Genomic DNA, 15,976 nt, shown 5'->3' on the forward strand with positions numbered 1-15,976 from the left:
ATTTATGGCTAACTTGTTTTTGTGGCTAATCTGTGGTTTGTGTCTTGTAGTCTATATAGTCTTCTGGGGATAGTAGTCACTGACACGTGCTTGCCTGCCTCCAAAAGAGTGTTTCTGACCTGTCTGACAGGTGTTCAAGGTTTTTTCTTCATTATGGTGGGAATTATTCTGTCATCAACTGTAGAGGTTGTCTCGGCCTACCAAGCCCTTTGCGACTACTGAGCATACCACTGCTCTCTTTCTTCTTAATGATGATCCAAACCATTTATTTTTGGTAAGGCTAAGGTTTGGCCAATGTCTCTGTTTTCATTTCCCAGAACCATCTTATTTCTTTTATTTCTCAGCCTCATAATGTCGTCCTTGGCTTTCATTGGAACAATTCATGGACCTCATATCGACAGATGCCTATGGCAGACTACAAAGGCAACCAAAAGCCTAGAATCAACACTAGATACTGACAGCTCTCTTATACCAGCACTAAGGAAGAAATTGAGCACAGCAGGCTAATCAGAAACATCTGTGAAGCATTTGTCCCCAACATTATAATGCCCTGAAATGGGGCGGGGGGTGCTATGTTTCTACATGGTGAAAGCAATATATATCAAAAATGCCCTTTAATAAAAGCTGAGAATCTGAACTTTAACCATGTGTGAATTGTTTAATTACAAATCTAAAATTGAGCACAGAGCTAAATCAAGAATAAGATATGTTACGGAGCTCACTGTAAATCATTTATTTCACCATTTTTAAAGAAATGAAGACCTGCAGGGCAATTACAAGAAGAAAAAAAAAAATACAAAATTTATTACAGTTTTGCTGTGCCTATGAGAAGCTTCCTACAACCATGTAAATGTTTCCTTTTTTGTGTACAACTGTATTTTGAAAGAAGCACTGCTTAGCAAAAGGTGTACCATTGCTAAGGTCAAACAAACAAATAAACAAACGAATAAATAAATAAATAAATAAATAAAATGCTCTCATCATCACACATTATATTCCACAAAAAAATGAGCAAAGCAATGGAAGTCAACCAGTTTCTATGCTGACACTTAAAATACTGCCTTAGTAAATTATTTATTTATATACTCAACAGAGAATTCTTTGCATCCTTTGCATTTGATCCTGAGAATATGATTTAGTTGCTGTACCTTATATGCAGAACACATAGGTAGATAAATCACAGCACCCCTCATATAGATGTTGCAACATAATGTAAAATTCAGCATCAGCTGCAAATATAGAATTGCTATGAATACTCTTTTATCTACGATACATGATTTGGCTCCTTCATACGATATATGTTCTCCTTCTTCTTTATCTGAAGCTGATAGCCACTAAGAGGCAGTGTTGCCACAAACAACACAGCAATCAGGAGGACCATGTGCGTATGTTATGCTTTTTTTCCCCATCAGAAAGCTTCTAGCTCCCCATCTCCACAAGTGCCTGAGAGAGCAATACCCACATTTGCTAAATATGCAGAATTCTGGCTCTGCCTGTGAAATGAAAGCATTTGAATATTTAACTGAACACATTTAAAATAAATATGACGTGTTTGTCCATGGACAAGAGCAAAAGCTATGAATTGCATCACACAAAATAATGACTCCTGAAACCGCTTTGGGAAATAATTATTTCCAGCGGGTGAACATGCTTGTTGATGAATTTCATTACAGAAAAGTAATGTGCAAAATCGGTTACAGTGATACTCAGCTGATTTGTTGGCATTGCTATGCATGCATGTATGCACAAATGCACATGTACATGATGCATTTGGTGCACAAAAAGTTACAGTGGACAGATTTTTAATACCACACATATTATAAACCAAGTGACCCTGTTTAAGGGTTAGGGTCCATGTAATTTATGTCTTTATTCTTTTTCATTTTCTGGTTATGCCATTGGTCATTGGTTATGGTTCTCTTTCTGGTGATGTCATTTATCACATATCATACATACCAGTGCTATACTTATCACTTATTCTGAGAGGCTGGTGACCCATACATCAGAGATAACCTTAAAAAATAAATCAAAATAAAATGTAACAAATTGTTTTTGGAGCAAAAATATTTTATGCAGTATTAATTTATTCCATCCAAGTGCATGGCACACAGGCAATAAAGGATTCATGGATGCATTATAAGAAAACAAATTGTTTTTTTTTCTTTCCTTCTATATATATACTTGCTGTTTTCCATTCAGATATCAACGTTAGACATACAAGGGCTTTTTGCACGTATATGGAACCTTGTTATCATCTTTCTTTTGATTTACACACTTTAAAACTTAACTTGATAAAACCTTAAACAGATTCTTAAAATGTCCCTGTTGTAACCCATGTAGTTCATTGTTATGCCTGCATGAAGTTGCAGAAGGTAAAATTGGATTGCTTGAAATCTCTGAAGTCCTGGTTCATATTTATAAACCTATTATTGATTGCCCAAAGCAGTTACTTTTGGTGCAGAATATAAACGGTAAAAATAGATAAATGTTAGCTATCCAGAGTTTGTTGTGGATATCCATAAAGCAGAGATAAATATACATGAATGTTCCTGCCTTTAGCCCCTGGTCACTCCACATCCTCCTTGAAATGAAAATGCTTTCCAACCTCTGGTAATCTGAATTATATAAGCAGTGCATATCAGCCCACGGTGCCCATGAGGACTGCTACCTTTGCATCCATTGCAGATATGAGGACAGTGTGTTTTTCCCACAAAATCCCCCACAAAATAATGATTTGACTAAAGCTGGTAGCTTTTTCCTTCTTAATCTTTCTGATATCTTGGTCGTCAAAATATAATGGCGGACGTTATCTAAATATAACCTTGACTTTATTGTGGTACTAGCATGACTGCATGTCACAAGGCTGCTGTCATTTATACATTTTTCCTTAACTGATATGATCTGTGCCTCCCACTACATCTGTGTGTGCAATCAATGAAAAATTATATGGTATGCTGTTCATGGAGGAGATGACATGCCAGTAATATAAAGGCTGCTTCAATCAAAAAGCCAATAGGCTCATGGCCATTGAAATGAATATGAAACAAAGCATCTGGCTGGCTGCATATCACATACAGGTAACCCCTTATTAACCTGACAGTTGCAATTCCATGGCTTCTCTGATCACTATTTCCCAAATCAGTACGCATTAAATCTACCAAGCTTTGTATTGATAATCAAAGTGATTATTATCTATTTCTATTCTATTCTATTCTATAATAGCACGTGCTAAAATGAAGAAAGATATACATAGTGGATAGCAGCACTGCTAAATGAATTTTGTTTGAACTCTTTATAATGGGGGATTTTAATTTTTAGCACAAAAGGTGAAATATGTCAATAGCTGGCCCAACTTTTTATGAATGGAATAAAAATGTAATTGTATTCCTCTTTGTGTTAATCAGAACTGAGCTAGTCAAAACAAATCCAAAAATGGCAAGCACTCAGAATATTTTTTTTATATTTTGTTGCATTTATGGAGTGTGTCTTTCCTAACAATTTTTGAATAATACAATAATTTGTGGTTCGGCAATTACAGTATGTTCATATTTTTCATATATAATATATTTTTTAAAAGTTTTTTTTTTATTTTATTTTTTAAAAGCTAATTGCAATTGGATCCTTTCTGCAAAATATTCCACTATTCCACTTCCAACTAGCACAACTTGTCACGACTCCTTAAACAGGGGTCTTTTTTGCATAGCATTCCACTATAGGAGGTAGGATAACTTTAAAATATTAGTTCAATCAGTGTGCACTGTTTACACTTTAAAAATCTTGATGCAGTAAATTATAGCATAATGTCAGGTCGAGAACACCTTTGGAAATCATTCTTAGTAAAGGCCAGATGCCTATCAAAATGCTTTCAGACACGGGTACTTTCTTTTCATAACTAATACAGTGACCTCAGATAAGGTAGCATTTCATTGAACTCTTGACTGTTGTTTTCAGTGAAAATATTGAATAGAAAATTTTTCGCTTTAATGAGTTTTCATCGGGAGAATACAGTATTAACAGACAAATAGAGTAAACTTTCAATAGAGACCCTGCAATATCCCCTCCTGTAATGTACTCTCCAGCCTCCAAACTGAATAATGTTATGTGCTGTGGGAGTCTGTGCTCCCCAGTACGACCAGGTTTTCTTTCAGCAGAATTGTTCCTTCTGAACCAATGTTCATTTAACCCTCTCAATTCATACAAAAAATCCTATTTGATGCTTTTGCCCCTGTCTATTATTATACAACGTTTTGTTGTCCATTATTAATGATGGTTGGATGGTTGTTATCTGGTGTCAGATAATCCCAAAGCAGATGTCTCAACTCATGGTCTGAGGCAAACTTTTACCCTCAATCTTGATGATGACTTTATGTGAGCAGAAAAAACAGAGCACTAAGATTGAGAATGAGATTTGTCATGAAATTCCGGTTGTGAAATTCATATTTAGATCATATATTTTTGCCTCCAGAACAGTCTGAATTCTTTACGGCACGGATCCAGAAAGGTACTGAAAATATTCCTCAGGGATTTTGGTACATTCTGACTTGATAGCATCATGTAGTTCCTGCCGATGTTTTGGCCACACATTTATGCTTTGAATCTCCCATTCCACCTCATCCCACAGGTGCTGTATGGGGTTGTGATCTGGGAACAGGTGCAGGCCATTGGAGTAAACTGAAGCCACTGTCAGGTTTGAGGAAGCAATTTGAGATGACGTGTGTTTTGTGGCACAGCACATTATTCTGCTCAAAGTGTCCATTTGAAAAGGTGCCATAAAGGCATGTACATGGTCAGCAGGAAGGTATGCTGTGAAATTCAGATGATTTTCAGTCAGTATTAAGGAGCCTAATCTGTGGCAAGAAAACATTCCCCACACAATTACACCACCACCGCCAACCTGGGCTGTTCACACAAGGCAGGATGGATCCATGGATTTATGCTGTTTACACCAAATTCTGACCCTACCATCTGCATGTCGCAGCAGAAATTGAGACTTGTCAGACCAGTCAACATTTTCACAAACTTCAATCATCCAGTTTTGGTGATTACCTTTCCATGGTAGCCTCATCCTTCGGTTCTTAGCTGACAGGAGAAGAACCCAATGTGCATTACATTACATTACAGGCATTTAGCAGATGCTCTTATCCACAGCGATTTACACAACTATTACATGCTGCTGTAGTCCATCCGGTTCAAGGTTCAGAGATGCCCTTCTGCACACCACTCTTGTAAACAGCAGTAATTTGACCATTTTATGGCGTTTCTGCTAGCTTGAACAAGTCTGCCCATTCTCCTCTGACCACTCTCATTAACAAGGTGTTTTCACCCATAGGACTGCTGCACACTGGATGTTTTTTGTTTATTGTACCATTCTCTGTGAACTCTAGAGACTGTAATATGCGAAAATCCCAGGAGAGCAGCCGATTATGAGATGCTGGAACCACCACATCAGGCACCAACAATCATACCATGCCATGGTCGAAGTTATTTGATCGTGAATCTTGCCCATTCTAATGTTTATTCAAACAAGAAAATAGTCGTCTTTACCATGTCTGCCTGCATTATATATTGAATTCTAACCACCTGATTAACTGTTTGGAGGAGCAGGCTATTTGTGTTAAAAAGCAGGTGAACCTAATAAAGTGGCTGGTAAGAGTACATATATACAGTATGTGAAAATTTGGTCAGCAGCTGAAGAGATTTTTCCTTAGCTTAGCAGGCACTCACCAGAGCTCTCTTTCTTCTTATAATGATGTTTTTACATGTTTAAACCAAAATGTGTTAAAATACCTTTTAATAAAAGCTGAGAATCTGCACTTTAAATCAAATCAATTTGGCTTTGTCGCTAACATTATGAAGCTCGCTATATTCACCATGTAGAAATACAGCTCTTTTTTTACATAGCCCCTCCTTTTTAAGGCCAGCATAATGTTTGGGGCAAATGGCTTCATGGGTGTTTCTGAGTAGTCAGATGTGTTCAATTGGTTATTTAATGCAAGAAAAAGAGAGCTTTCAGTATCTAATCTTGATTCTAGGCTTTTGATTATATATATATATATATATATATATATATATTAGTCCTGCTAATTTAATTTTGCACAGCTGGAAATGGGGGGACTCAACACTGTTTCTGTAAAATGGTAAAATGTGTAAATACCATGAAATAAAAGATACTTTTCTCACATATTCATCTTTTAATCTCAAAGCCATGCATCTTATGCATATAGCAAAAATAACATTTCAATAACTTCATTCTACCACTTCCATACTTACTATAGTAGTTGATATATAGTATTGTATTCCTCTTCAAAGGGTTTATTAGGTAAACTTACCAAAACATTTTCTGGGGCAATATCATAAACTGCACGTTGTCTTGCCATAAATCATTTACAGTTTAGATGTATAGTGCTTCTCCAGCCAGGTTCAAATTTTACGAAGCTTCGAAATTTTAGTGCGGAATGATCCGCCAGACCTCCGGCGGGACCGAGGTATCCTAGTGGCAGCACCATGGACAACTCCAGCTGCTCTCGAATTCCTTTTTCACCCCGCCTCTTTTATATGATTGACGTTCAAATTGGTTGGAGTGAATGGAGTGCAGCCCGAACAGCAACCAATTGAAACAGGAATTGGACTGTCTCTTCGTTGCTAGTAGAAACAACAGGAGGAGCTCCAAAGCCTGTTTACAGAAGAGAGGGATCTCCAGGTTTGCTCTGTTGTAAGTAAGGCGCTGTTCGGTGAACACCCTTCCGATGGGATAAAGGAATTCAGTTGAAGCGCACGGGCAATTTCAATTTCTGACACTACATAACCGGTAGCGGTTATGTTTCCATTTTGGTTTTGAATTGTATAACTGGTTTTATTTTTATTTTACGTATTAATTGATCGTTATTATTTTTGGTGTAGCCACCAGGATAAAACGGAATATTTGTGTACTGCTGAAATACATTTTGACTTAATCTTCCCTGTGTGTGGACCAAGGGGACGGGAGAAAATGGATAGCGAAAAGTACTTGCCGGAGCTTATGGCAGAAAAGGACTCTCTCGACCCCTCTTTCCAACACTCTTTACGGCTACTGGATCAAGGTAAAACACATTTTCAAAACATCTACAAATAGCCGATTGAATATTTTAAAATTGGAGTAAAACTTGACCGTAATGTATTCCAGTAGAGAATGTCCATTTACTTTGTTTTCTTAATATTGATGTAATAATTAGGGGTGTCTACGTTTATTTAACGAAAAAAGGTTGCCAGTGGAGATATCACTGCGGCTAATCGACGTCTTTGTGAAAGTCCTCAAATGCAGCTAACATATAGGGCCATGCATTTCTCAAAACGTGGATGTTTAATTCGGGACGTTTGCCATTGGTTAGATGCTGTTGTGGATGGGCTGTGTAATACTTAGTCGATGAGAATGTAAACGAAGTGATTTATAATTGTTTTACAGCTGTGCCGAAGGACTAAGAATAACTTTTAATCTGGATCTTAATATGGCTATGATGTGATCTCACACGCAATGCATCTGGTTTACTTTGCAAGTTTCACTCACGAGTGAAATTGGGTCAAATTAAGATCCTAACTCTTTACCAGCTCTTATAAAAATATGAATGTGAAACTTTCAGCAACAGGGTGTTCCATATTTTAGGGGCCTGCATATATTAAAAAAGTGAAATGTAACCTGAAATCGCTCTTGAAAGGACAGCAAAAGTATATCTACATGCTTTATGCTATATTTTCACCAAGAATGTTTCTAAACAGTTAAATCCTATAAACAGATCAATCCAACGTAGTCCAGTTTGGGTTTGTGAAAGATAGTGCCGGGCAATAACGAATAGCATAGCCTACTTATTTATTAATTTAATTCCTCCTGTGAGCTAAACGGTATCTTGTGCAAGTTGACGGAAGGCAGCAGTACTGTCCACATCAATTTGAACAAATCCCCAGCTGCTACTGCTCCAGGAGGCAGTTGCTTGCTTTTAGGCGTTTGTATTTACTAAAAGTCGCTCAACAGTTCTCTTATGATTTTCATCTCATCCCAACTGCTCTGGAATAGTCAACTCTGCTGAAAAGTCCATGTTTAAGCTGTGCTTTCAACACTTCTAGCTGGTTTTAGCTGGTCGAGCCTATGGTCAGCTAGTCCATTAGTTTGGCCACTAGCTTAACAAGCTTTTACCAGTAGTGACCAGTTAAGACCAGCTTCAAGAATCCCAGCTGATTTTAGCTAGAATTTTGTAGACCCTGAGAAATATTTATATTTTTTTGAGAATATATTTTTATTGAACTTCTTACAAAATATAATATTTGCATCATTTAAAAAAATAAAATCTACCCCTTAAAGTCTACCCCTAACAAAGCCATGCACATTTCATATCGCATTTGAGTTCAAACCAGCCTTTAAGAATAGTTCCATAAAGAGACTCCTCTTGTGTAAGTTTAAAATAATGGAATCATAAAGAAGGAGCAATACTGGGCATAAAGGTATGCAAGTATTTAAAACTTCAGATAAAACATTACCTATCTTCTTCCAGAAGTCAACAAAAATCGGAAATTCCCAAAGCATATGCATAAAGTTACCCAGTGCCCCAATGTTACAAAGCTTACAAGGTTTATCATTTATCATTGCGTGCCTTAAGTCAAAACCCCCCACCCCCCTGCCCAACGTCCACCGCCCTTGCCGCGTGAAAAGAACCATGCATGTGGGAAAACAAGAAAATTACAAACACTGGTACTGTGAACACTAATAACTGCATCCTCCAGATATAGCAAATAAAATTGCAGTTTTTCCCAAAATCACAATTAGCATTTAACACCACTGAATTTGTTTTGAGGCATAGGCTACATTACGATAAGAACATTTCTTGTCTCTCAAGAATAAATTTTACCAATTTTGTATGGTCTCTTCAACTATATTATTGCCATAGTCAATTGGTATGCTCCTTCAATTTCAATTAAATGAACAATTTACTTCAATACATGAATGAGACAAGTTGCTTAGTGGATAAATGCTTAATATATGTGTCTGCCAACATACTGTATCATCTCAAGAAGAAAACAATGAAATATAATGAAATATACTTTTGATCTTTAAATATAACCCCCAATATATGTTGCATGAACAGTTTTCCTGTCCGCATAGACATCTTAGGTCTAATTCCTCCTTAACACAGAATTAGACCCAGTTTCACTTGGTTAAAATGTGTACTATTTATATTCATGTTTATTTATTTAACTTGGGTTTGAACCTATAACTTATAATGTAAGGAGGGGTGGAGCACTAACACTGTCAGAGTCATCTAACCAAGTTAGAATAAACTCATGATTACAATATGGCATCTCAGAAGATGCACATAGAAGCTAAAAGCTTTATTGAAGTTGACTCTGGCTGAAATGCTGTAAATATAATTTTTTGCATGCTGTTACATCTTAAATGTTACGTAATCATAGCCCCTCTAATAATCATTTGAAGCATGCCACAGAGATATACCAGCACTGTGACCATAAAAAAACCCTCAGCCACTCCCCACCCCCTCCGCCCCCAACCCTTAACATGAAGTCTTTCCAAAGACTCCATTGTTCCAAATGAACCTTGAAGTCTCACATCGTAAGTGCAATTACTATTTGTGCATTATCAAGACTGCTTAACGGCTCGGTCTCAGTCTTCATCAGGAGGCTAAAATGAAACAATTAATACTGCGAAATGAATTATAATAAGATGGGTAGAGAGTGACAGTCACAGCACAGAATATGAGAAACTGAGGATGGGGTATTATTTTAATTCCTTATACAGGCCAATCATGTTTGTTGACTTTAGCAATTCATTTATGTAGCCCCATAATGCAATTCAAAGCTGTCAGGTTGGGTGCACATACCTGAAGATAGAGTTATAATGGTAACATAACAGAATTGCATGTGATTTTATAGCATTATCATGTTTTTCATTCATTTATGTAAGCCCAGAAGTTCAACTAAAGCTCAGTGCGGGCACTTTAAAGTGGCTTAGCATTTCAACTTAATGTACAATTAATTTTAGTAACCCTACTGGGAGATACAAATCTTGACATTATGTAATTAATTTTCCTGTAGGTACTTAATCAGGATATACTGTTGGATAGGTCATGAAAACTAAACTTCAAAGGCATGCAAGCCTACCGCTATCACCATCACTATACACATGCATGCATCCGACTCCCTATACAGGCAATCACCTTCCCCATTCCCATACCACTATTTGTAACACTGCTGGTTGTGATGTATTCATTTTGTAACACTTACTGTAATTATTTAAAGTTAAACAAATATGCATTTTTTAGTTTGAGATGAAAAGAAACCTTTTAAATAGAAGTACAGTGTTATTTATTTAGCTAATGTTAAGGATCACTTAACTCTCTGGTCTCTTTTTCCTTCTGTTTGTGAGGAAAAAAATCAAATACTTGAATTTTGGATTGAAGTTAATGACAAATCAAATCCTGACCATGATTTTCAAAGTGCTCTGAAGTGCAAGATGGTGCATGGTGTACATTGAATGATGCATGAACTGGGGGCCATTATAATTAATTTTATAATTAAATCAACAGAATGTGAGATTAAGAAAAAATGCTTTGAAAACCATACATGCTGCTATTTGATGCCAATCATTCAACCAACATATGTGCAATAAGTAAGCGCATCTCAATACAGCAGCTTCTATGATCAAAACGACTATATTCTTCTGAACATGCCGGAACCACAGTGTGTTAAACAGATGGGACATAATTCAATCTAAAATAGGATTTCTCTCGGCATTTTGATGGTCAAAGAAACGGTCATTATGCTTGATTGTGCTATTGGCAGAAAGTGAGAGGACTCACTGTGTAAATACAACAAAGATTTGATTGAGTGAAATGTGCCTTGCTCAGACTCTGGAGCTAACGGTGAACTGAGGAACCAGCGATTGTCAAAGCATAATACAGTACACACAGTCAATGTGTACATGATTTGACTGCAACAAATAGCACTATGTTTAGCAAAGCATTTATGTCGTAAAACAACAAAAATGTATATTAATAAGAAAAAACAAAACATTTAAAACACTCTCATTGTCACTAACTAGCCTACATACTGTACTGATAACGGTGGAAAATAACGACAGACATTTGTAAGTTAATTTATTTGCTTAACGAAAGGAGATTGAAAAATATGCAGCTGAGCAGTGTCTATGTATGGTTTTTGTGCATATTTTAGGTACTTTCAGATTTATTTGTACATTGGAACATTTTGTATACATAAATGTGATGATTGTATGTTACTACAGTTGGCAAAAAAATATATATATGTAAAAGTGAAGATGGCCCTAAAATCAAGTTACATTAGCTCCAGTTATGTATTGCTTGGCAATGTTTCCCCGTATGCCATTCGCTGTTCTTTCTACTGTCTGGTAATTGGACGCACAGCAGGGTTTCTTGAAAATATTTTTTTTTTTACATTTAAAACTCAGTATGTGGACTTTAAGTCACATAGAGGAAAATGGCAATACATAATATGATCAAAGATGGTCAGACCGAAATAAACAAAGATTGATGTATTTTTGGCATAATGCATTTCAAGGCTCGGGGACAACTGAATACGTTTGTCCCGTTCTTGTATTTTGGGCTACGAATAGGCTAGGTGAACAAGAGCCAGCGGATGAGCACTTTGGGCTCTGGAATGGTAATCGCCTGCCTTTGTTTTTAACAGTAGTAACTGAATCAAATTAACTTGGCTGCGCTTCCACAGAGACGATGCCATATTTGGCCTAAATGTATCCTGACTGAAAGTAGATTCCTGCTGCAAGGGCTATTTAAAAATGCTGCAGTCTAGTAAACGCGGGACGTGCTCGTGAATCATTCGCGGCCCACCACTATGCTAAAAGACTTCTGTTCTCACAAGCTTGTGTATTTTTGAGACTTAACTATGAAACAGAGGTATCGGAGTCTGTCAGGGGCAGTGCACTGATCTGAAGGTTTTCTGTTGTTTGATTACATCGCGAGGAGAGCTTTTCTTGACACGTCCCTGAAGGATGCTACAGTAAGATGAATTGTGGGCCATAGTAAATATGTATATGTCTAATCATAAAATTTTACGACAAGTTGTTTCAGGCAGTATTAGTTAATACGGTTGCATTGATTTTTACTGTTACTGCCCTGTTCGTACATAGTCTTTATACAAACAGTAATGGCGAGATGATGCCATATTTTTATGACACTATCGGCAAGGTTTGGTTTTTATGATGCCAAGGCCCAGCTGTCATGGACCAAACAGATGATGGGTTGCACAAGGGATAAATAATTTATCTACTGTATAGTTTGTTATAATGTGTGTGGAGCGTAAATGTCATTTCTCTCTCTCTCGTACATGCATATAGTTTCACACAGAGTTACTGAGTAGTATACTTCAAGGTTTGTAAGATTTGAAAGATGCTTTATAATCATGTCACTGTGCAGCTGGGCAAATTCCTTTAAACATACATTGTAAAATTAATTCCAAGCATAACTGATATTTGCAAAGGCTACATTTTTCTGTTTGTGTGTTTGTACGTGTGTGTGTGTTCCGCAACACCGCAAAAAAAAAAATAAATGAAGAAAACCAATAATGTCAACTCGATTAGCAATGCTCAGTATACAAGGTAGTCATTATAATAATATGCAATTACATGACATTTTATTTGGCGGACCCTTTTTATAAATTGACTGATATCTCTTCTCCTTAGCTGGGTCTAAGGCAGGATGGGTGGGTGCTCTGTATTTTAATCAGTCAAAACTCCTTCATTACATTCTGTTACTTATTAGGTGTTAAGCCATTTGAGCTCATGACTGGAATGACAATCCTATGGTTTGTCAATCTGAGATTGCATAATCCAATAACTATATTGGAAGGATACATTTATCAAGAAACTGTGTATTAGACAATGGGAATAGTTTTTCTTCAAAGGTAAAAAAAAAATGCCATTCTTGCTTTCATGTCAATAAGTAGGATGGATGATTACTCTGAGGATGTGATTACTCAGTGATCTGTAAAGGCATTCACTACATGCGCAAGCAGAGCCCTATCAGTGCAAGTTCAACCCTCACCTCATGTTATGTTCATATGTGATGTGAAAACTATATGACCAGGAGGTAGGGTGGGTTTATGTCAGGTTAACACCACATTAGTTCCACTTAACAGGTTAGAAAGTGCCCACAGGGTAATTTGTAAACTACCCCAGGTGCTCAACACCACTGTGGCCTGGATCCGTCAACGTTTTCGCTAGAACTTCGACTTAAAAAAATACACACGCTAGTTTTTTCCTCATAGACAAATATTGGCAAGTTCAGAAATCACCAATATTAATTTTCCTAACCACGTATATTTATATGAAAAAAAAAACACTTATGAAACTATTCAATGACTGTAGGTCTGTACCTTTATGTCCTGCAGTGTCAGAAATTCATAAGTCATATCCACAATGTTATTGTGCATTGTTAGATCCGAGTGGGGCTTGTCGAAATAGCTGGATTTCTTCAGACTGCTTACATCCACAGTGCCCATGACAACTACTTAATTTTAGAGCCATTTTCAACATTGGATTAATCTGTCAAGAATTGTTATGTAATGAGTGTATGCTTCCAGGTCTGTTTTTTGCAGCATTTTAACAGTGAACAGGGGGGAGATAACCCCTGGGTAGCCTCTGGTACACATGCTAGGCTGCACCCCTGAGCTTATCAGTGCTCTACAAAATGTCTCAGTTGCTTGGTTTGGAGTATTTATGTGTCCCCATCACATTTTTAGACTTGTTCAGTGTTCTCCTTGTTATCTGTGTGCAATAAAAAGGGAAATAAAAAGAGTAATGAAATCTCAAATGCCCTGTTGTTGAAAATAGGACATGAGGATGGAGAGCAATTTCAGAGCAAACTTATTGGCCAAATCATTTTTGGAAGACAAACGAAATAAAAGTAACAGTAGTTCTGCATGATCTTAAGTCATTATTATTGTCTGGTAAACCCTTCCTTACATTTAACAGGTCATGGTGTGCAAGCATTTTTCATAAAAGAATAAAGAATAGAATTTTAAAAATCTAAAAACTGAGCATGCCATTTTTTAAAATCCAAGATACTAGGTAATAAACCCATCAATTATCTTGCCTTTGCAATGCTGTCCCTTTTTATTGACTTGAACATTGTTTAATTTAAATTTCTGTTTTCTTTTCCACAACTTATCGATTTACACCTTCACAGGGTATATAGCTGTGGTCCTGAAATGAAGGGAATCCAGCTCCCTATCACTACACAATACTTGTAAGACTTCCTGAGCCTCATAATCGGTGGAGCTCTTGTGTCTTGCTGTCCAACATTTAAACACTTAATTATATTACAATCTACCTTGGTGGTCATCTTTGTATGGTGGCCACCTGTCCATGATGGCCACTCTATATATTACTGTTTCATCACGGTCACCTGCACAACAAGATTGACAGCCATGCTGTTGCTCTCCCACCAAAGCTTTATTGAAGTGTATGAGGGCCCCTTGGTAAGGGCCGACTTCTTTGAATGAATTGCGTTTCTCTCATCTTATGTTTGGGCTATATTTTATTTTTTTGGTTTACTGATAGCTCAATGAATTGTGTTATCTTTTTCTTCTTACATACTGTGATTTTTTTAAATTCTAATTTTATACCGGGCCGACCAGTGAAGATTGGGCTCCCCCTCTATAGCCAGGTTCCTCCCAAGATTTCTGCCCATTGAGGAGTTTTTTCTCACTATCGTTTGAGTGTTTTTCTTCCCACTGGGGAGTTTTATTTGTTTATTTTTATTTAATTATTTACTGCAATTGCTCACTTTTTCGGGGCGCAGGCCTGGCTTTTGCCCAATTTCACTTTCCATTTCCTGTAAAGCACCTTTGTGAAAATGTCACCTTAAAAAATGGTGAATTCAGTTAAAATAGTAAAAAAGTAAAAATAGCCCATGGAATCACACAGCAGCCATGGTAGACTGGCATTTAAGGGTATGCTGCTATCATTGCTGTCGTATTGTCAATCATATTCTTACTCTGTGAAATGGCAGCTCGTAAGCCAGTTATGCTGACACTTGACATCGAAGTGATTAGAAAAGTTGATACAGGCAAATGCTCTCGGGAAATTGCAAAGGAAATGGGGGTCGGTCGTACAGAAATACAGGGAAAGCTGCCTTGGTGATCACCTTTGTATGGCAGTGCCCTTGACTGCCATTTTTAACTCCCCAGGGTGGCTACCGTAGACAAGTTTCACTGTAGTTTCCTCACCTGAAAGGAACAAACCCAGCCCACAATGTTCACCTTCAGGCACTTCAGACATGCCGCACACACTGCATTGTTAAATCTAGCTGAAATTTAATTACATTTTTAGTCAGCACAAAGAAATTCAGAAGCACAACATGCATGTATTATGCATAGAAAATATGGTTAAAATGACTAATAAAGCAGCATTACTGTGATGTTTCAGTCTTTGGAAACTGGGTTAAATCAAAGAGACTTCAGAGTGAGATTTTGCAGTGACATGGCTAGCACAGCAGTGCAGACTGAAGTGTTGGCAGGGAGTTTGAAGTTTGTTGTAAAGACGGGTGAGTAAAATGGCCAATCTGTTCTGCCTCCACTGTGTAAATTATGCTGCTATGGTGGGAACACCTCTGAATATAAATGAGACTTTATTGCGCGGCAGCGGAACAGAAATGGACAGTTGAACCCATTGCATTTTTAATCCATTATTTTCTTGCCACTTCTAGCGTAGCGAGAACAGTATACCCGAGCACCCGCTACCCCAACCTGCTATATTGTGCCTCCCTGTTGTATCTATCTGCCTGGCTCATCTCAGACTTACCGTAACTTGTGTGTGGCCACACAGCAATACTTGTTCTGTGGATTTCACCTAATGGGAAGTTGCTGTTGCAGAAACAGTTTACTGTTTAGGGCTTATCTAGAGTTTAGGGCGAATCTTGTTCCTGTCCTCTCCAGACAG

At 37.3% G+C, this 15,976-nt stretch overlaps 1 protein-coding gene across 3 annotated transcripts in view; it reads left to right on the plus strand.

The window, feature by feature from the left end:
• Positions 1-6,582: 6,582 nt before the first annotated feature.
• Positions 6,583-15,976, plus strand: part of khdrbs3 (KH domain containing, RNA binding, signal transduction associated 3) — a 103,265-nt gene continuing 93,871 nt past the window's right edge. For 2 of the 3 annotated variants that reach the window (XM_064348226.1, XM_064348227.1), the window contains exons 1-2: positions 6,583-6,712; positions 6,976-7,079. In XM_064348226.1, the coding sequence (XP_064204296.1) occupies positions 6,585-6,712; positions 6,976-7,079 (232 nt within the window). In that variant the 5' untranslated portion in view covers positions 6,583-6,584. The other variant, XM_064348228.1, reaches the window with a different exon arrangement.

Source organism: Anguilla rostrata, chromosome 8, assembly GCF_018555375.3.
Source record: "Anguilla rostrata isolate EN2019 chromosome 8, ASM1855537v3, whole genome shotgun sequence".
Taxonomy (NCBI): Eukaryota; Metazoa; Chordata; class Actinopteri; order Anguilliformes; family Anguillidae; genus Anguilla; species Anguilla rostrata.